We start from the raw sequence: 21,875 nt of genomic DNA, 5'->3' as shown, positions 1-21,875 counted from the left end.
TATGAGATTTAGGCCGCAATTTTTGGCAAACTACAAAGTATGATTCCATCTATTTTTTTAAGGCAAAACTTATCACTTCGTTTTCATTCGTTCCGGTTAAAAGTTTATTTTATGAAAATTCATTTAATGACGTACCATTCTTCACGTATTACTATTTGAAAATCACCCGGTAATTATTTTGTTGACATCGAGTGCTAAGAATAGAGTTGTTCAAAACCAATACTTAAGAAAAAACTGATTGACAGATTCATCGACAGTACACCAGCCAACCGCTACATCTAAAAATAATAATTTGCTTTTATGACGTAGACAGAGTTAAATGTGATAAAAAAATCTTAAAACATAACAATGAAGGAACCAAGAAGTAGGTACCTACTGCGTAGGTATTTCGGAGGCACCAAACCTCGAGGTATTGATAATTTAATTATCTAATACCTAACAAGAACACAAGTTATGATCGTCACAATGGTCCCAATATTTAAATCTTTTTAATAAACTACGGTTTCAACTGCATATTATGCGCTCGCGATTCTTTAAACCTTACACCGAAATATTCTTTGTTATCGCATAGTATATCTATATGAATTCAATCCAAATGATTTTAACTAAACTTTTAAACATGGTCATTGGTCAAGTTAGAGAAGATAATACCGCCTCACATGAAGCGATGAAACGGTATGAAATATTGGTTCCAATTGTATTGTTATGCCATAATTATAACCATAATAGGTTATATTATTCCGAGTCGACAAGGACATATTCTTTTTCTTAATCAATAATGTGTAAATTCCACTCGCATCTAAAGATATCAAGAAATAAATAGGTACCTGTAATGGCAGGCCGTTACTAATGTGTGAAGGACGTTTGTGGCGAGACAAATACGTAACTCGATATTATGATTATTTTCAATGTAGTTATTACAAAGAACATGTTTATTCTTTATTTTTCTTGAAATAATCGTAACGTGAATAAAAACATTATGTTTCAAATTGATAACCTAAAGTGTGTAGGATGTTTTAGACTATGAATGAATAATAAATAATCTAGCACCATTATATTGTGGCGACCGACTACTGTAGGTTGATTGGACCGCGTTTGGTCGTCGCGCAACTGTTTCTTGTTGGACGGCGGTGATTCGTGGCAGGGCAATTCCGAGAATTGCACCTGCAGAAGACACCTGCACGCAACCGGTAAGAACCGGTATTTACTGGGTTTTGCGTAATTGAGTACGGTGGATGGGGAAAGGCTATATAAGGGCTTTTCCCATATTCCCCGGGTCCAGTTCGTTTTATCCGTCTGCTTTGACGGTCGTTGCGTCCACCTTTTTTGGACGACTCGCGATAATGAATAGAACGCTACTGTTCCGTGTAAATAATTAGTTAGCATTTGTAAATACAGCTCTTTGGTGTAAATTCCTTATTTTTGTATATAATGTGGGTAAAATAAAAATCAGTGTACATAACTTGGGTGTATCATTTCCCATCTAGCGGAGTCATATATACCCCATAGGGTACCCCACATATTGGTGACCATATGTTGGTGCCCACAATATAATAAAATGAATAATGATCTAGCACCATTAAGATTATCGAAGAATACTTTCAAGACGCATATATTTCGCATTAAGATATAATAGAATAGAAATTATTTATTTGCATAATGTGTGTTTGTTTAGTAGAAAGAATGTTCCTTGTACGGCAATACGTGAACCAATAGCCGCGTAGCCGAAATCGACTCAATATTGATACTGTGAAGGTGGAATACAAATTAATATGTGTAAAGTTTACAGGCAAAGATTTTTATACTTACATTTGTTTTACAAAATGAAGAGCTTCTAAGAGCTGTTTCAAACAATAAGTATTTTAAAAAAATCTATGTAAAATGGTGGTAAGCCGTAAATCAAGAAGTGGCAGGTGGCAACCTTTGAGGTGTGCGGGGGTGCGCGGGGAGTATTGCAAGGAAACACGTCTGCTTAGTTTAAGGTTTACTCGTAGACTATCTTACACCACACCTTAACTGCTTCCGAAAGAAGATTCCTTTTACAGCTTTACACCTACATACAGTCCCACAAGACTCTTTTGGCGCGTGACAAAAATCGGAACTAAAGCCTCCATCTTGAGAAGTGCACTTGTTGATAGTTCGCTGTGTCGGCATAAAGCTACAACAGCGCCCTCACTCAAGTGCCAAAAGAGCCTTATCGGACTGTAACTGTTCTTATTCTTACAGACTAGCTTTGTCGACACTGTCATCGCGTGTCGACAGCAGCCACCAGCACGTCCACACGACACGGCAGCCGCCGACTCGCGACATACAGCAGTCACCTCTGTCGTCAACAAAGTGCCGCTCGTCTGTTGCACACTTAACATTCCGTAAAATACTAGTTACATTGAACGTCACAAAACAATGGCTTACCATGACGAGTGGTCGGTCAACGGAGCGTCTCTTTTGAAACACCGTCGACAATGAGTGTCGACTCATATTGGCCGAGGCAGTTGACGCCAACATTTTCACTACACTTTAAGAACTTTAACAGAGTCGAAATCTTTTCTAACACTTCCTGTTCGTTCCTGTGTTCTTCACTTATTCATTAACACATTTAGGTACCTACTACCTACATCTAATTCGAAATAGTGTTGTGGCTAATTGCAATGCGGGAGAAGAGAATGTGTCGTCGAATTTTTATCCGACGCGTTATCGGAAGCTCCCAATTCGCACGAGCCATTGTTCCGACACAAACTTTCTTCACAAATGAGTCACATGAACTGACTGAAAGTTTAGGCAACTGGGTGTTCAGACGGACACTAAAAGAATTATAACGATCGCCTCATATAAAATTAGATTACACGGTGGACGGATAATAGCATCACGCGCCATTTACTGGAATCGCCGGTGGTTTTGGGCTACGTAAATCTTGATATAAGCTTGTTTGTATGGATTCGTTTTATTAGAACAACCAAATTGTGACTTTATGATCTAAAACTATATTTATTTACATGATTCTTAGCACAAAGATAAGCTTTACCTGCGTCTATTTTATTTATAAAACATAAGTTTTACCTTGTACTCAGCTACGAAGATGTTAATCTCATACTTATTTACATGTATTATTTAATATTATAAAGCCGCAAGCGTGTCTGTTTTATTGGTACCTATTTCTTAAAACCGAAATATAACCGAATACCGAATGGATTCTAATGTTTGGAACTAAGTTTAAACACTACTTTGATACTTTACAAGGACACAGGACACTAAATTAAACAACTATGGGCTCCCAAACAAATGTAAAATGTAAATCGACCTGTACGAAGTCACGAGCGAAACTAGTATGATATAAAAACAGACGTTTCTCAACTCACATGTCAAAAGATAAATGAAACGGGAAGATTGAGGTCATAAAACATGAAATTTTTCAGTTTTATAGTAGAATTATCTCGATTATATACAGCGTCAACACGGACTTACATCATTGCTACAAAAATTCGCTATTTAGTTAATTATAAAGCGTTAAGAGTTAAGATACACACTGCAAATAGTGGTTAGATAAATCTGTTTTCAACTGACATCGCACTCGCACCCGATATTATTCTTAGACTAGCGTTGTTACAATAAGGTGGGGCCCGCATTTTGCCGCCCATTTTACCCGGTTTTGAGCATCTGATTTATTGAGTCTATTGGCTTTCAGGTCGGCGCTCATGACGTCCAGTCAGCGCTTTCAGGGTGGCCTTGGGATTTAGCTCCAGGAAAGGCGATGTTGAGAAACTTTATGGTTTCCGGGCTGCCTGACCGTACCGTAGACGGAGCCTCTTGCAACTTATTAGTTATCGTCGCGTCGATGCCACAGACCCTGCTCCTTTTTTTCCCGCTGGTAAAAATGCAGTTACGCATGCCGCACTAATGCGGGTATGTGGGACTCACTGGCTATGCTACAACATACCCAATAAAACACCCAGCAATACCGTCCACGTAAGGTATCGTATCAGGCGTCTCAGGTTGAAATCTACACAGCGCACTTTGACTTTACTTAGACTTAAGTTTCAGTTAAAACGAGACAGATTTATGCCAGCGGTATAACGCTGTCTCGTTTAGACAGTGTTGTTAAGTCTAGGCAAAGTCAAAGTGCTAGATCTCAGCCTCAGGACCCCGGGTATCGTATGAGACAAGGACAGACACTGCACCTACCGCGGATGTGATCATTGCATCAATGATGGCCAGCGTAAACAATGCCAGCCTTGCTTTTCCCACAAATAACGGAAGTCCTAAATAAATAAACGCATCTATTTGCAAATTCGGACCACGGAGCGTAATCGCTTAATTCCCAATCTCAAAATATCGCAAATATGCGTCTACCCCGCGTCAGTCGCCCACGTGAAAGAGAAAGCAGTATAATATCACCTCATTGGCAAGTACCTAAATATAAAAGAAATACTAGATGATGTCCGCGACTCCGTTTGCGTGGATTTAGGGATTTTTTAAAATACCGTGGTAAGCTCTTTGCTTTGCCGGGATAAAAAGTTGCCGAACTTTCATAAATCGGTTAGACCGACAGATCATTAAGAATCCCATAGAAATCCATTAAAATCGTTTAGCGGTTGAGCTGTGAAAACTTAGCAGACAGACAGACAGGCAAACACACTTTCGCATTCATAATATTAGTATGAAAGTATGGATTTCAGCCGGAGTCGATGATTAATTTATTAATTTACTATTTTAATAATAATATGGCGCATTCATAAATAAGTCATTACTCATTACCTAGTAGGTACCTACCTACCTACCATTTTCAGCGTACCTACTGTTACCGTCAAGTTTTCGTGGTTCTTTTAAATCATTTTAAAGTTTTTTAAGAAATGCTTAAGAATTCGCTAGTTGGATGAGTATGAAGGTCGCTTGGTGGTAATATTATGTAACATATCTAATGTACTTCATATTCAGCAAACAAACATTTCACATAGGAGTAGGTTATTTTATAATACCAACAACAGCTGTTGACTTTTCAAATACAAATGCACTTGTAGTGTACTAACAAAATAATGAAAGGTAAAAACTAAAATATATCTGCTTTATAGCTACCTCGTCTACTTAAAACACGTACAGTGCAAAACAAACTGAAAGACAAATAGCTGCACAAGATATCTAAGTTTATAATAGTTGACTTCACACGAGGCAAAACATTATTATTTACCCGAAAACCAAACAACATAAATCCTGATGAAGTTCAGTTCTAAAATAACGATTGTCTTTGCCAGACAGGTACAGAAACAAAGCACGAATGTTACGGATTTTTTTCTGGTTCCTTCACTGAACAGCGAAATTCCGGTCAGTAATATCGCAGCAGTGTGTAATAAGTGAGATTTCACCATCACATGATATGTAACAAATGGCGCAAAACAAACAGTCCAATCTGAACATGAGGCGTATGACTGGTAAAAAAACTAAATTAAAATCGGTTCATTCATTTAGGAGCTACGATGCCACAGACTGCCATGTTGCAACTTCTGATTAGACTACTAGTTTTGTGCGCTGTATCGTCCATACCTATTTGGCCAGTATGGTTTCTCATTCTGAGATGTTCTCAGTAGTGGGCCGGGTGGACGGGTAGAGATGATGGTGATGATGGGCACAATTCGTTTGAAATACTATTAAGTCATATAAACGACCAGTGTAAATTAAAAATTTATAACCCCCGACAAGTGAAGGTTACAGTAACTAGAAAAAAGCTGATAACTTTCAAACGGCTGAACCGATTTTCTTGGATTATAGCTAAGAACACTCTCGATGAAGCCACCTTTTAAACAAAAAAAAACTAAATTAAAATCGGTTCTTTAGTTTAGGCGCTACTACACACGTCAAACTTATAACACCCCTCTTTTTGGGTCGGGGGTTGAAAAATAGGCCACAATTTGATTGAAACGAGAAATGGGGCGTGTTAATTGGCATTTTCATTAACCCGATGTTACCAACGTTATTCGCATGACGCGCCCCGAACAACCCTTGGCAGAACAAACTGGACGAATTTGCTCTCGTCTATTTATAGAAGTTACAGAACCTTTGACCGACCCGATCAATTGCGACTATCGTGGAAAGAGAATATAAATACCTAAAGGAGAAGACATATTACAAAGATTTGGTATTTATTACCTACTAACCTATACAGTTACGATATTTTTAGTAAAATGAGAATTACGAGTATGTCGTTTGACGATTATTTATTCATCGATAACTTTGAGAGAAATAACTGAGCGCACTCCGACGTGCTAAAATATGGCAAATTATAAAAGATTTGGTTGTAAATCTTTAAGCCTGTGTAACTTTAATTAAAACTACAGGTAGTACCTACATTTTGTACGGAAATCTGGACAACCACAGACACAGATACCTATCTCTTGGTTAATATTCAAAAGAGAATCAAACCGCTACGAGATTGTATGGAAAATGTTTGGGAACGCGCTATTAATTAAATAGGTATGTCGTGGTGGTCATATACTAAACGCTCGGACACGTTTGCAGGAAAATATTTACCTAATGCAACGTTCATTTCTCAAACTACATGAAATCAATCCGTTTAGCGTCATGGAAGCGTCAACAGGTCAAGTTAAGATGGATATCTCTGCACATACTTATGTAAGTCTACATAATACAGACAACAGGTCTTGTATTTTTTAAATAAAATATAAGTACCTACTCGTTATTCATAAGCCCATAAATCGGTTAAACGGACAGATCATTAAGAATCCCATAGAAGCCCATTAAAATCGTTTAGCGGTTGAGCTGTGATGAAAACTTAGCAGACAGACAGACAGGCAAACACACTTTCGCATTCATAATATTCGTATGGAAGTTGGTAGTGCCTACCCTTTGTCTGAAGTATTTATTTCAGCAGCAAGATCTTATGGATGATTTTTTAAATACTTAGATACCTATTTCACGAAATGGTTCTTATCTGTGAGATTAAATACTAAAGTTGAATACTTTTATAGGCAATTTTAGATTTTACATTGAATTTTATGAGGAGGGAGTTTTTGTGTCATGTTTGATGATGGGGAATGGATTTTTCTTTGAAAGCTAAGGTCGTCCTCAACTTGTATCCAAATGCTTCCGACTACGCTAAGCTAAACTCGTTTGATAACGTCCGTCCACCTGTGTAGGTGACAATACCTATCATACTGCGCTTCCCTATGCGGTTCACCTATCTGTTCTTCGAACAATGTGTCGTGCCCGTTGCTAGGAACATTGTTTTAGAATTTAAGTATAGGTAAATATTTGTACGGTATAAACGATGAAGTTGGAAGATACGTAAGTAAACATAGCTGAAAACCTTGATGCTAAGTAGGCGGTTTGATTGCAGGATTAACATAGTCTTGCTGTTGTATAAGAATTTTTTTTATTTAAAAATTACTTTGCGATAATATTTTTATGGAAACGTTTTTGCAGAATAAAAACCGCTTTCATACCCCTACTTAAATAGGCACTTAATTAGCCACGGTTACGCTCGCGTACTTTTTCTGAAAATGTTTTAAATATTACTTAGTGCATGTAAGTTTTGTAACGTAGACCCCACGTTCCAAAAAAGACCTCACATGCAAAATCTCAAGTTTTTAGTCCTAGCGGTTTGAGCTAGGATTAGTTTGATGCAGTGCAAACTATTTAAATTACTTATTTACAATATTGATAGAATGACACTCTTTTTATTCTTCTCCTTCGTTCTGTGTTCTAGTTAAGCGCGTGGCATGGAAATCCCCCATAAGAAACTAGATAGGTACTTTTTTTTATTTTAAAAGAATATTAGCCATGCTAATCATGACTAATACGGGGAGTATTATCCCCCCAATTAAGCGTAAAGCTTGTGCCAGGAGTGGGTACGACAATAGTGCAACGGGAGGGGTTTGAACCGCCGACCTTTCGGAATTCAGTCCGTTTCTCAACCATTAAGCTATCGAGGCCTAAATGTTTTTCTACAAATTAATTAACCTTAGCTTAGGTAGAGTATTGCCAAGAGCGCAAAATGCAAAGCAAATGCAATTTTCACGCAGCCCCGTCCACTTCGGTCGGAGGAAAATGCGCAGTGCGATTACAGGCGAAGGACGTAAAGTGATTCCATTAATTTTCACCACTTGCATTGCATCTAATTTCATTTTTAGGGTTCCCTTTTAGAAAAAAAGTAACCCTTAGGATCACTTCTTTGTCTGTCTGTCAAGGCCTGTCAATGGAATCAAAATCTATTTAAGGTAGGCACTTACTTCCATTTGGTCTAGAATCATGAAGTTTTGCAGGTAGCAATGTATAAGATATTTCTACCTACCTGCTGAGAGTAGGTAAAGGGAAAAATCCGAAAACCATAAACCATGATAGGTAGGTACATCACAAAAAAATAAAGTGTTATTTCTTGTGTGATATTACGGAACCCTTCGTGAGCGAGTCCGACTCGTATTTCACCGGTTTTTATTACTTAGCTAACTAAGTACTTAGCATCACAGAATCTTAGAAATAAAATGTTTTACTTACCTCAAGTGGGTAGGTGCATAAGCAAATAATATTTTATTTCTGACATTCTTCTGGACAATAAATCTTTGCAGAATAAAATTATAAAAATTAAGAGCTCAGTTGACGGGTCTAATAAACCTACAAGAGCCATAGGTATTTTAATACCTCTGAATTCTGATGCTAACTAAACTTCCAGTCAAATTACCTCACACTTTGTAGCTTACAAAATGGAGTAACAGATGCGCATGTAAACAAACTAACCATTTGAAGCTTGCTATTTTTAAAAACTGTGTATATGTATAAGTAGGTATAAGTACACGCATTGGCGATTTTAAATTCGCGTCTGTACTAGTTTGATAAAAATTCATAGTGCGCGCAAAACAGGTAATCTGAATACAAGGTGTAATAACTGTGCATTGTACAAAAACAAATATTTTTAGGGGTTTTACCCAAAGGATAAAAAACTAAAAATCTAATAATGGCACTCTACTGTCTGTCTGTCTTCAGATTGGACTACTTGTTTTGCAATCACATCCTTTCATTTGTATGCAAATGTTAGTGCAAAAGAAACTGCTGAATGCTGCCAAAGATTCTAAAAAAACGATATGACACGGATAATGTATATATTTAGTCCACTTTTCACACAAATTCTGCTAACATAAAAATGACAAAATTTCACATTTGACGTTAGGTAAACCACCAATGTGCCGAGCGCACACTTACAAACTGCTCAAATAACTAGAGAGCGGTGCCAAATCCTAGCAAACAACAACATGTGAAATTATCTTATATGCTAAGTTTATAAATACGATAATTGACTTTAATTAATGCTAATACATCACAAAGTCGCCTGTGCGACCTTAAAACGTATCTTTCGAGTGTATACTTGAATTGTATAATATTATAATAGCATTATTAGATACAATATTATTATCACAATGATAAAATAATAAATGCTATTATAAAGCACAGAATCCAAAATAATGTGATAGAAATGGTACCTACCTGCTGCTGTCTTTAAGACTGTGTGTTTCCAATTTTTATTAGAACCCCATTTACACAGGCAATTGGATAACATATTAAATATCTCTAACATCTACAGCAGCATAAATCGAATTCTCTTTCTGCATTATATTCCTTATTGCTGAGGCTTGTGATGCCTTTCCATTAATCATAATATGATGGTAGAATTTTATTTGGAATAATGCAGTGAGTTCTCAGATCCTTCCGCATACAACTCGACTAAGAAAATGAGATTTTTACTCTGGTTTTACGGTTATTTATTTATTGGATTAATGATAATGACTATTACCGACGGCTTACCATGCTCTCAGAGGCACAGAAGACAAGAAAAGCCCCAATATGTACGTTCAAAGTTGGTCACCTATCTAATCACCGACTTAAGTCAACTTTGGTTAACAATCATAATTGATTGATATGATATGCATTGTCATAACTAAGTTACACTCTTTAAATCAAATGCAATCAATGCAACACTATGCAAATTCTTCTATATTTAGAAATTATAAACAACACTGATGTTTCCTAAGACATCTACGGTAATCTACACTGCAACAAGCTCACACTCATTTACCACTTCTATATTGACTCTTGATTCTGAGGTTTTAAGGCACATAGCGGGGTGATAACAGTGAAGCTAATTGCAATAGCTCAGGCAAATTTTTTTAGTGTGACTGCAATATGATTTGATAAAGAATTCAAAATAAAAATATCTCTAAATTCAAAAGGGGTGCTTTGTATCTGTTTTAACTTTTAAATGTTTTTTACTACATTTTTAAATTTTATGTAAGTATTTTCCCCCACTTCTTCTTTGCCTCTACTAACATACAAATATGTGATAGAGAAAACTTACTAGCATTTGTATATGTTGGTAAGTTTTACCTTCAATCTTTTATTCAGGATATCCATATCGCAAAATAAATTGGTACAAAGATAGCTTGCATCCGGGAGACAGACAGACCCCAGACATCCCATAGCATTTTTAAAAATCTAAATTCATGTGGACTAAGTTGCTGGGTATCATAATATATTTGATACAGAGATAGCTTACACAGTTATATTTCATGTCAACAACATGTATATGAGTTGCATCCTAGAAACATAGGTACGTACATAGGCTATTTTTCATGCTGGATAATCAATGGCAAATTTTATTAATTCTAAAATCCGAACACACAAAGTCATGGTCAAGTTATCATCTAGTTATATTATATAATATTTCTATCTGTACTAATAAATCTTCTTTAAGATTTCGGCTTTGTAAAACTTCCCTGTTTTCTATACCTAGTTTTCTCAGTCTCAATGACAGAAACAATGCTCTATAAACCGTTATCTCTTCTAAAGTTCAATGTGCAATCTGTTCTCCCAGGTACTGTACTTGAAGTTTCCAAAAGAATTTCACAGTACTCAATCTATCTAAGTGTTATACTTATTATGTAAAAAGACAATCTGACTGTTCAGCATTTCAACATACAGCTCAAATTCCTTCCAAATAAACTTTAAATACCTAGGTACCCACAATTTATATTTATGAAGTCATTTCTAACTACTTAGATACCTAATGATTTCTACACCCGTTACATAAGTTTTCATTGCGTATTATGTATTAATGCATGGTGTTAGTGATTATAAACACGGGTGCAACCGCGGGCATCAATCTAGTATTTAGGTTATGAATGAATCTAAAATTAGATAAGTAGGTAAGTACCCAATTGTTGTCAAACTGTCAAAATATTAATGTGGTAAAGGTTAACAACAAACTTTTGTTTAAGGTTAAGCAAATAAACTTATACAGACGAGATTACTTTTATTAAAACTTTATGAGAGTCGATGCCAATAATAAGTTTTAGCGTTTATTCTACATTTACCTCAGGTTCACTGTCGTCGTTTAGGTTTTTGGTCTTCATTGCCTCCTGCACCATATAGTTTCACTAAAACTTTAGTCTTTCACAACACCGTTAATTTATTTTCACAAAATGTGTAATCTTTACGATAAACACACAAAAACCAAAAACGAACCGCATACCATAAACCACAACCGATTTCAACTTGATGAACTTCAACTCAACTGACATGGCATAGCATAATGTTATAGACTCAAGTGATGCCCGTAGGTATGCGAAACGTATCGATAATTTTGCTATAGATCATTTCAACGAATAGTTCCTATGGCGTTATGTTGGCTCCACTGCCTGTCTTTTCCTGCCAATGACAGACAGGGGAGCCAACATAACGCCATAGGAACTATTTGTTGAAACGATCTTTTATTTGATTACTAGCTGATTCCCGCGACTTCGCTCGCGTGGATGTAGGTTTTTTAAAATTCCCGTGGGAACTCATTGATTATCCGGGATAAAAGTAGCCTATGTGCTAATCCAAGGTATAATCTATCTCCATTCTAAATTTCAGCCCAATCCGTCCAGTAGTTTTTGCGTGAAGGAGTAACAAACATACACACACACACACACATACAAACTTTCTCCTTTATAATATTAGTGTGATTCATTGTTCCGAGATTTGACGCTAGGCTAGGTAGCCTATGAATCACCTATTTTTCTTTGATTTCATGTGATTTCATGTTACCCGCAACATAATATTTTTACTTATGGTCGATTCAGGATTAAACTGGATTAAACCGAAAGTTCCCTCACTGTAATTCACTCTGATGAAATGTGGGAAGTATTAATTTTAATTCTATTGGTTTACGATAAATACGGGTAAGTTTGATATATAATAGGGCCGTCCGCTAATTCATTCTGCCAACACTATAGCTTTAAGAGTTTTGCGATGATGAACCGAAATCAATAATACAACTCTGTAATAACAATATCAAACATTTATTTTTACGTGTACATTAACAATATAATTAGTCTATAAAACATCTAGTTCTCTACTACTTTTTCTTCTTTTTGTCCTCGCCCTTCCTCTTAGCCACTTTGTACGGACCAAGTTGTTTGCGTACTAATAGACCCCGCCACCAAGCTTGAATAGTGATTGCAGAGTTCGTCATTTTCTGTACATATAAACGTGCCTTTTCACGTTCATCTTTGAAATATATCCATGCCTTCATTGCAAGATCGTGTTTCTCTATCTAAAATGTTATAATTTGTTAGGATGGAGCTTATTTAATTTTTCGTAAAACGTTCAGCTTTACGACAGCATTTAAAGTACTTACCGTTTCTTCTAAGTATATTCGTTTATCCAGCATATTTTGATAGTCATTTTTCTTAATTTGTATTTTTAAATCTAATTCTTCCATATCCTTATCATATTTGTCCATCCACTGCTCTATTTTTTCTAGAGTTTCCTATAGTGAAAAATTACATTTTGTACTTACATAAAATAGGCAACTAATGCTTCAAAAACTGGTCAAGTACTGTGCGGTCAGCCACACACATGAAGATTTCCGACCATTGTAGAAGAAATCTCAAACCAGATAGTAAAAATTTGCAAGTTTATGATTAAGTAAGGAGCACAAATATTTAATTATTGTTTTATGATGTAACCACAAAATCACAGCTTTTAGACTTTCTTTTACTTGTGCTACCTGCCAAACATGGTTTTAAGTCAACGGAAAGTACCCTATAGTCTTCCCTAGATTTCCAATAATTGACAGACACAATAAACACGAATAGGATAACCCTTATAGGATTATAAGGGTTGCTTTTTCCTTTTAAGATATGGAACGCTAAAAAAAGAAAACAATATCGTAGGTTACATTGATAGCTATAGTGCATAATAATTCCACTTCAGTATGAACTCTTTGTTCGCTAAAGGCTCTTTGTTTATAATAATCAATCACGCTCGTTGGCGTTGCTTCAACATCTTGAATTTTCTTCAAGTGTTGCTCGGTGCGTGCAAGTTGCCAATTTTCAACGTACCGGCTACGAATTTCTGCATTGAGGCTAGCATCCTAAAAACAGAAGTTTCGATAAATATTTCAGGATGCATAACGCATCTTTCTTGCCATAACTAAAATAAAATAATCTAACTATTATCATAAGTAATACAAACTTCAACTTTTGCCTTGAGGTCATCAATTGTGGTGTCAGTATCATAAATAACAGATTTGATATGATTTCGCTGTTGCCTCAATTGTTTGTTTAGTTCCCGACGGATTCTATAAAAAATTTTGAATTATAGACGTAAATATTACGAATTATAATCATAATATTATCATACTATGCGAATCTTACACTCTATTCTTAGATTCATCTTCAAAAAGCTCAATGCGGTATTTATCCCAATTCACAACTTTGTCAACGGAATTTTTTAATGCTTCAAAAGCGTTGCTTCTTACAAGACATACATATGTAGCCGTTAGTGTTAGCAATGGCCATTTTCTGTATAAAATGAATTAGTTATTAAAGATAATTATGTAATGAACATGCCAATTTTTTTTGTACCTAAATGTTTTATTACAATTCAGAATGACTTAAATATAGGAATGATATTATCGTAGTAAAAGTATACTAACCTATCACTATGAAGTTTATTTAATTTGTACTCGTTACAATGGAGCTTATTATGATCGATTTCATCTAGTTCATCTTTCAATTCAGGCTGTGGCACACCATATTTTAGCGCCAAAAGCAAACCCATGTCAGTCAATGTCTTGATTACGCGCAATTCATTATTACATTCAGCTGTAGAAACGTAAAATTGAATAATGTATAAATTCAATGATAACGAGTAATGACTAAACCACATAAGTTCTTGAACTAGATAAGTACCTACGCTATATAACATTTACCTACTACATAACTACTTAATATGTATCTGAAATATTTTACCCAAAATGCGAATTTCTACGATAGTATCTTCTAATACCGTTGCAAATAACGAAGCTTGTAGAAATGGTATTTTGTAACTGTGGATAAAATTAAATTTACATAGGTACTTCGCTAAACATATAGTTAATTAAAATGTTATTAAAGATATATATACTTAGTTAAAGAAACAATGTTAATTATTTTTTAGTTACTTAAATACAACCTCTCTACAGATTCAACGTCTTCTAAAACATCTTCTTGCTCTAGTAGTCGTGTAGAAATATTTGTGATTGTGTCGCGATTTGATTCTAAAGTGTCCTATAAAATTCATTTTATTAGAAACAAATGTTACAATAATCCATACTTAATATTATAATTGCGAAAGTGTGTCTGTCTGTCTGTCTATCGGCTAGCTTTTCACAGCCCAACAGTTAAACCGATTTTAATGAAATTTAGCAGAAAGTTAGCTGACATCCCGAGGACGGACATAGGCTACTATTCATCCCGGAAAACCAAAGAGTACCCATGGGATTTTAAAAACTTAATCCACGCGGACGAACCCGCGGCGTCATCATCAACGTTAACATGTTACGTTCATATTACATGGCATGATGAGTAAAGCTGAACATAAAAAACGCATGAGGACAGATAAGATAGCACTATAACAAATGGTCAGTGGTGTACAAATGTGACCCAAGTGCCGTAGTTGTAAAGCTTCACTTTAGATACACTATGTAACGTATCTTCTTCTTTTTTGCATTCTTATTTGCAATAGTAATTTATGGTTACAAACAATAATTGTGAAAACACGGAAAAGCAACAAAAAACCATCAAAAAACATACGTAGGCATTGACTTATATAATGATACGTAGGTTACGTAGGTGAAATAATTTTAATGAAATCGGTATGTACCAGTTTTTGTTCACTTTGTACTTCTCCATACACGGAACCTGTTCCCCAGTCTTTTTTTACTTGGCTTACAAGTTGTAAGTGCGGCATATTAAAATTAAACAAAATCACAGAATAAAATTGGTAAACACATGATCAAGCCTCGTGATAAAATATTTTCCAGTCACTAGTTCAATCAATATTGTCAAGTCAGTGCTGATTAAAATAGACTCAATTATCTCTACATACAAAGTAACTTCCCGCCATTTTGTCCCTGTGTATACCTAGATCTTTTAAACTACGCAACGGATTTTAATGCGGTTTTCATCAATAGATAGAGTACCTAATTTAAGAGGAAGGTTTATACGTATAGTTTTATATTGTTTTATTTTAATTGTTGAAAAATGATTATTCATCCCAGATGTTGGAAGAAATCACGCCGGCTGGGAGCTTTCGTTGAAAATGCTATCTTTATAGCCTTTTCAAATATAACAAAATAATGTAGTTATGATGGAATTGTTTCTTTTAAAAAAATATCAGCGATGCCTATGTATATATTACGGATAGCTTATTACGGATTTTAATATGGAGTTTAGAAAGCTACGATACGATATTAATAACTGTCCTTATCCAATCCTTATCATTAATTACTCCACAATTAAGTATCTATACATTGCACCCATGCGAAGCCAGTTGCCATGTCTAGACTAATTTTAATATGTACTAAATCATATACATACTTATTGCATATATAAATTACTTATTTTCGTATTTTCGATTAGATGAAACAATTTTATTTCCAGCCAGACGAATACAGTCAAAATGGGTAACTTTAGAAACGTAATTAATTAAATTGTCATTGGGCATCATGCTAATTAAAATTCTTTATTTGATATAACATTGGGTCAAGTAAAGATTTAAAAAATTATCCTGGCTATATTACTGTTTCATAAACTCCAGTATTTACAATTTTCTAGTTGGAATGAAATTTTATGTTCAATGATAACAATATCTTTAGCGCGTTTCTAAACTTACCCGGTGATATTGTATATGTACTGATTTTTCAAATGTAACCATATAACCAAATGTATCGATAAAAATTCCATTAATCTTGTGCAATCCCTAGCTGGTGCATACTCTCATAGAGTTCGTAGTGGTTCGTAGACTATAATCATGGACAAGGACTCCCGGTTCCGATCACCGACCAGAAACAAAAGTTCCGATGCAAAGGGCTGTGCAATAATTTAAAAACTAATCCCGGCGCAATTCGCATTATTATATTTTGCAATGATAGGTGTTAATTATGGTGTTCTGAGATCTACACAAAAATAAAAACGAATTGCATTTCAAATCAAATTTTATTAAACCAAAAGATAAAAATAATGAACCAAAAGTCAATAGAATAATCAATAAACTCAAAATAGTAAAAACCTACCAAGTGCCTACTTAGGAATATAGTATAGGTACATGTCGCATCTAGACAATTACTATAATTTATTATTTCTTCTTGGATTTTTCACTACTTTTTGATGCCCCTCCTTTCTTCTTAACTGGTTTGTAGGGGCCTAGCTGGTTCCTTACAAGCAAACCTCGCCACCAAGCTTGTATTATGACTGCGGAATTGTGCATTTTTTCGCAATGCTTACGCGCTGCCTCTCGCTCATTTTTGAATGTATTCCAATTGTTTATCGATTCCGCATGTTCTTTTATCTGTAAATTGAAGATTTATATAATAAAATTAATGTTCAGGGTGTGCAGGCATTTAGATATGATAGAAATCTATGGTATTTTTTTTTTGGCAGGTCTTAATGAAAAATGAGCATCGAGTTCATCGAGTTTAATAATTTTATTAAAATGTTAACCTAAACTTGAAGGATATTCCGAAAGGTCCGGACGGACGGACGGACAGACTGACAGCAGAGTGACATTAATAGGGCTCCATTTTTACCCTTTGGGTACGGAACCCTAAAAATAAGAATCTCACCGTTTCCTCAAGGCGCTGATTTTTGTTTTGGAGACTCTCGTAATCATTCTTCATTACTTGTATCCTCAAGTCAATACTTTCCATATCTGTCTCATATTTGGCGATCCAGTTTTCTACTTTTCCGAGAGTTTCCTGTAAAAAAAAAACTTGTTTCTAATCATCGAAATATTACCTAGATACCTAGATAAGTACCTATAGACACGCACAACCATAGCGCACAACAGACGGAAACGTTTAAGTGCGGAAACCAGCCCAGAGAGAAGAAGAAGTACCTATAGAATCCCTCATCAGAATACAAAATATGTACAACGCGCGAGCCGAGTGGGAGAGTGCGACAGAAAACGTAAATTTGTAAAATTATCGATTTCGTAAAGAATTGCTCGTTTTCTCATTTTGATCCCCCGGGTCGGTGATGTTAGCGGTGACATTTTTTATTTCATTCCCCAGTTAGTCAAGTTCAACATTCAACAAGCCTTGTTGATTGCTCCGACACCCTGGGACCCGGGTGGTCAAGAACGCAACGTACGATAAGTTTTCAGTTGAATTCAAGAAATATATCCGAAAATCAAACCTGTGGTTCCTTTGAAGTGCTCGTGCGGGTTGAAGAGGTAAAAATGCTGGTTCTTAAAATCATTAGGTAGGGATTACACCCAAAGGTCTACAGGTTTGCTAAATAGCGATTTTAGTCTTTAGCATATACAATTTGCATCACAGAGTAGCTGGTATGGTATACTCTTACATTAATATTGATGGTAGTAAGAAGTTCGATTTCAGCGTGGACGCGTTGTTCTAGCTCGGCTTTACGCTTGAGGTCCAGGATGGTCTGCGTTGGCCCTTTCTCCTTATCGTACAGGGTCTGCTGGTTCTGTTCGGTGCGAGATCGTTGCCAGCCCTCGACGTAGCGCTCGCGGGTCCTAGCTTTCAACTCCATATCCTTTGACATTGTGACCATTTATTTTACCATTTTTTATTTTACATACTAACTCTGTGCTTAAACTATAACATAAAAAAATATGCATATTTATATTTACCTAGGTACCTACTTCATCATAACCCATATCGCCGGCCCACTACTGAGCATGGGTCTCCTCTCAGAATGAGACGGGTTTCGGCCATAGTCTGCACACTGACCCAGTGCGTATTGGCAGACTTCACACACATAATGAGAACATTATGGAGAATTCTCAGGCATCACGATGTTTTCCCTATATACTTAGATGCTTAAAACGCACACAATTTTGGTAGAGCTGCGTGACCGGGATCGAACCCCCCACCTGCCGAAAGAAGGCCGATGTCCTAACCGCTTTTTACAGGTATATAAGGTTAGTACTTACTTCTACCTGCGATCTGAGGGATTCAATTTCACTATTGGAGTCGTATGTGACGGATTTGATATGGTTTCTTAGCTGGCGAAGCTGCTTATTCGCTTCTCGGCGCTGCCTTAAAATTAATTATTTTCAGGGAATTTGTAGTTAACTATCTAAAAATAATAATTATAACTGGTCGCCATTTTGTATCCCCTACGACTGAGTATTGTTGGTAACATTTAAACTTAACATTAAAGATTAGATAGGTTAATCTTTCTCACATTTTATTTTTGAGTTCTTCTTCAGCGAGGTGGTATAGGTGCTCGTATTTTCGAAGGATTTCATTCACTGAATCCGTCAAATACTGGAAGTCTCTTTCTATGCATAGGTTCTGATAAGTCTTGGTCATAACTCGTAAAATAAAATCTCTGCAACATACGAGTTGATTCAGAAATTAGCTTGTAACCGTGAACCGTCTGTTTCGTTTCAACACCTAATCCGTCTTAATTCTTATTGCCAAATGAATTTTGGTCGTCTAGAAAATGTGGGGGTTTGAAAGATAAAATGTATGCCGACCGATTTAGTATATATACCCTCTGTACGATCTATACTCATCCCAGCAAGAATATCCTGGCTAAAATATCCCAGCAAGAAAAGTTACCAAATGTTTCCAATCTCTAAAAATTTAGGTTACCCATACTAACTTAATAAAACAACCGAAGTAACTTTCGTAATCGACACATTATATCACTATTTTAAAAGTGAAGGAGAGATAGCCGCTAAGCGCTTTCCAGTTTCCAGTCTCCTTGCCATCAAAAATTCTTCAATGGTACCTGTCTGCCTGAAGTTTGTTTAACTTGTACTTCATGCAGTTAAGGTTCTTTGGGTCTATATCGTCCAGTGTATCCCCAGTCGGTTTGCTCTCGATCCCATACTTGTCACCGAGTAGCACCATCATTTCTGACATCGTCTTGTTTAATCGAAGTTGAATGTTGCATGCGTCTTTAAATAAATTGGGTGAGTACATATTAAATATTAATATGTAAGTAGGAATAGCAGGATCACGGGGTATTTTATCAATTACTAACCGATGCCCGCGACTTCGCCCGCGTGGATTTAGGTTTTTCGAAATCCCGTGGGAACTCTTTGATTTTCCGGGATAAAATGCCGCAGTGCTAATTCAGGATATTATCTATCTCCATTCCAAATTTCAGCCAAATCCGTCTAGTAGTTTTTGCGTGAAGGAGTAACAAACATACACACACACACATACACACATACTTGACGCCTTTATAATATTAGTGTGATTATCAGCATAAAAATTCTTACCTAAGATGCGTAACTGCGAGATAATTTCTTCTAAAACCGTAGCGAACAAGCATGCTTGGAAATAAGACAACCTGAATTCATGGATTTACATTAGGGTACGCTAATATTTTGGATCTCGAATTAGGTATTATACTATTTGGCAACTTGGACTTTGGATTTGAAGTAAGAAGATAAGTATGGAAAACTAGGTAGAGGTACCTAGATACCTACCAGGCTTCGTTTCGGCCCTTGCCCGTACAAACTGCAATATCTAGTGCAGGTATATAATTCCAAAAGCACGTATTAGTTTTTACGAGTAATTATTTAAATGTCTTGCGCGGGAAAACAAGTCATGAACCATAGAGAGTAGAGGTTTTACTACTTATTGCAATAATTCAAAAATACTAACTAATAAAAAGACGTTAATTATTATTATATTATACAAACGTAGGGTTATCGTCAAAAAAACTGATGTTTCTATTGAAAACTTCCGCATTTTTCAAATTTTTCTAATGCAAAAATTACTTTTTTTTTAGAAATAGGGGCAGAAAAGCTAAGCATTGTTTGAAAAATATAAACAGGTAAATTACTTGTAAGTACGCTGTTCTTCATCTATTTCAGTTTCCTGAAAGGTAACAAACAATAAATTATATTATTATACCTATTAATTAGTTACCTAAGTATCTATCATTTTGATTCGGATAGCTTCGTTGGTCTAATAGCTAGGTTATTCGGCTGCAGATTATGAAGACCCAGCCAGACCCAAGTTCGAACTTGCCCCGGGTCGGGCTAAAAATGATGGGCCCTTGCTGTACATTTGGCGCGCATAGCCAGCTTTCGATGGCTTGTGAGTTTTCAACAGGAAACAAAGGACACGTTTAGGTGGGACACTTGCACTTGCCGGTCATCATGATCAAGCCATTGCCGGCCCACTACTGAGCACGGGTCTCTTCTCAGAGTGAGAAGGCCATAGTCTGCCTCGCTGGCCCAATGCGGATTGGCAGACTTCAAACATCTTTAGGAACATGGAGAACTCTCAGGCATGCAGGTTTCTTCACGATATTTTCTTTTACCGTTAAAATAAGTGATATTTAAATGCTTAAAAATGCACATAACTGAAAAGTTAGAGGTGCGTGCCCAGGATCGAACCCCTCGACTTCCGATTAGGAGCTGGACGTTTTAACCACAAGGCTATCACAGCTTCTTAGGTAGGTACCTACATACTTGCACAACGCCAATTGTGTACCTACATACTGGAGTTTTCACAAGAATAAGAAAAGTAACGATGCTTTCTTTAACTAAACCTATGCCTATGGGTAAAATAGTAGTAAATATCTACAAATAGTACCTACTTTGCATTCTCCGTTTCTGCAAAATGTTTTGCTGGCGCATGGACCTAGGAAAATGGGGAACTTAAATTCGCTTGTGCGACCCCGTGGAACCGATTCTACGGTGCTGCTTAGCGTTTTTTGTCGTGTAGTAGACATTATATAAAAATAAATAAAAAAGTAAAGAAAATTATCTAAAATAACATATTCTTCAAAATTATGTTAAAAAGTATATAAATCGCTGTATAAATCTATAAAATCACATATTTATGTAAAAGTAACTTCAAAAATGACAATAAAGTAAAAGAATGGTCTCTATGATTGTCTGACATCGTTTTTTCTTAAAAATGCTCAAATTCAAGGTCACGAAGGTCGATGTCGAGGAAACGAAGTTCAATGTCGTGGCGCTTTCAAAATCGATGATGTCGAGGATATGACGGTTGACTTCGGTCGGAGTAACGACGGTCGATGTCGAGATTACGAAGGTCGATGTTGTGGTGACGACATTATTTTGGTATCGAGGTAGCGAAATTCGACGTCGAGATAACGATTGTCAGGGATGCCAGTCGGCAGATGTACCTACAAGGACCTACCTATGTATGTAGAATCGTGAACGAATTTATTTTACCGATATTATGGTTCGATGGTTTAGGTTACAGTGAGCCACGCTGGATTGCGGATTAGCGGACTTCACACACCTTTGAACGTTATGGAGACTAAGGGCCGGCACACATATGGCGGAGCGCAGCGCAGAGCATTTTTCACAGTCAAAGTACTATCGACATT

General features: G+C 36.2%; 3 protein-coding genes across 7 annotated transcripts in view; all 3 read right to left on the bottom strand.

The window, feature by feature from the left end:
* Positions 1 to 11,581, bottom strand: part of LOC123875246 (serine/threonine-protein phosphatase 2A 56 kDa regulatory subunit gamma isoform-like) — a 58,731-nt gene extending 47,150 nt beyond the window's left edge. Inside the window, exon 1 of one of the 3 annotated variants that reach the window (XM_045920984.1) lies at positions 11,370 to 11,581. In XM_045920984.1, coding sequence (XP_045776940.1) covers positions 11,370 to 11,423 — 54 coding nt within the window. In that variant the 5' untranslated portion in view covers positions 11,424 to 11,581. Of the gene's footprint in view, positions 1 to 2,412; positions 2,975 to 11,369 lie in introns of those variants that run through there. The other 2 variants (XM_045920982.1, XM_045920983.1) reach the window with 2 other exon arrangements.
* A 738-nt stretch (positions 11,582 to 12,319) lies between these two features.
* Positions 12,320 to 15,358, bottom strand: LOC123875249 (dynein regulatory complex protein 9-like). The gene is made up of 9 exons (XM_045920988.1): positions 15,187 to 15,358; positions 14,497 to 14,591; positions 14,295 to 14,371; positions 13,979 to 14,147; positions 13,698 to 13,844; positions 13,516 to 13,621; positions 13,220 to 13,414; positions 12,677 to 12,808; positions 12,320 to 12,592 (listed from the first exon to the last, which is right to left on the bottom strand). The coding sequence occupies exons 1-9, from the start codon at positions 15,271 to 15,273 to the stop codon at positions 12,395 to 12,397; spliced, it is 1,206 nt and encodes a 401-aa protein (XP_045776944.1). The 5' UTR covers positions 15,274 to 15,358; the 3' UTR covers positions 12,320 to 12,394.
* A 1,143-nt stretch (positions 15,359 to 16,501) lies between these two features.
* Positions 16,502 to 21,345, bottom strand: LOC123875364 (dynein regulatory complex protein 9-like). Of its 3 annotated transcripts, none has more exons than XM_045921145.1 (9): positions 21,114 to 21,345; positions 20,352 to 20,386; positions 19,783 to 19,853; positions 19,287 to 19,455; positions 18,735 to 18,881; positions 18,481 to 18,586; positions 17,886 to 18,080; positions 17,147 to 17,278; positions 16,502 to 16,872 (listed from the first exon to the last, which is right to left on the bottom strand). In XM_045921145.1, the coding sequence occupies exons 1-9, from the start codon at positions 21,246 to 21,248 to the stop codon at positions 16,660 to 16,662; spliced, it is 1,203 nt and encodes a 400-aa protein (XP_045777101.1). In that variant the 5' UTR covers positions 21,249 to 21,345; the 3' UTR covers positions 16,502 to 16,659. The 3 variants fall into 3 exon arrangements, with proteins under 3 accessions (XP_045777101.1, XP_045777103.1, XP_045777102.1); XM_045921147.1 differs by having other exon boundaries at positions 20,341 to 20,386; positions 21,110 to 21,197; XM_045921146.1 differs by lacking the exon at positions 17,886 to 18,080.
* Positions 21,346 to 21,875: the final 530 nt, after the last annotated feature.

This window comes from Maniola jurtina, chromosome 19, assembly GCF_905333055.1.
Source record: "Maniola jurtina chromosome 19, ilManJurt1.1, whole genome shotgun sequence".
Lineage (NCBI taxonomy): Eukaryota > Metazoa > Arthropoda > Insecta > Lepidoptera > Nymphalidae > Maniola > Maniola jurtina.
The sequence above is the reverse complement of the archived record's forward strand: the minus strand, read 5'-3'. Positions and strand labels throughout refer to the sequence as shown.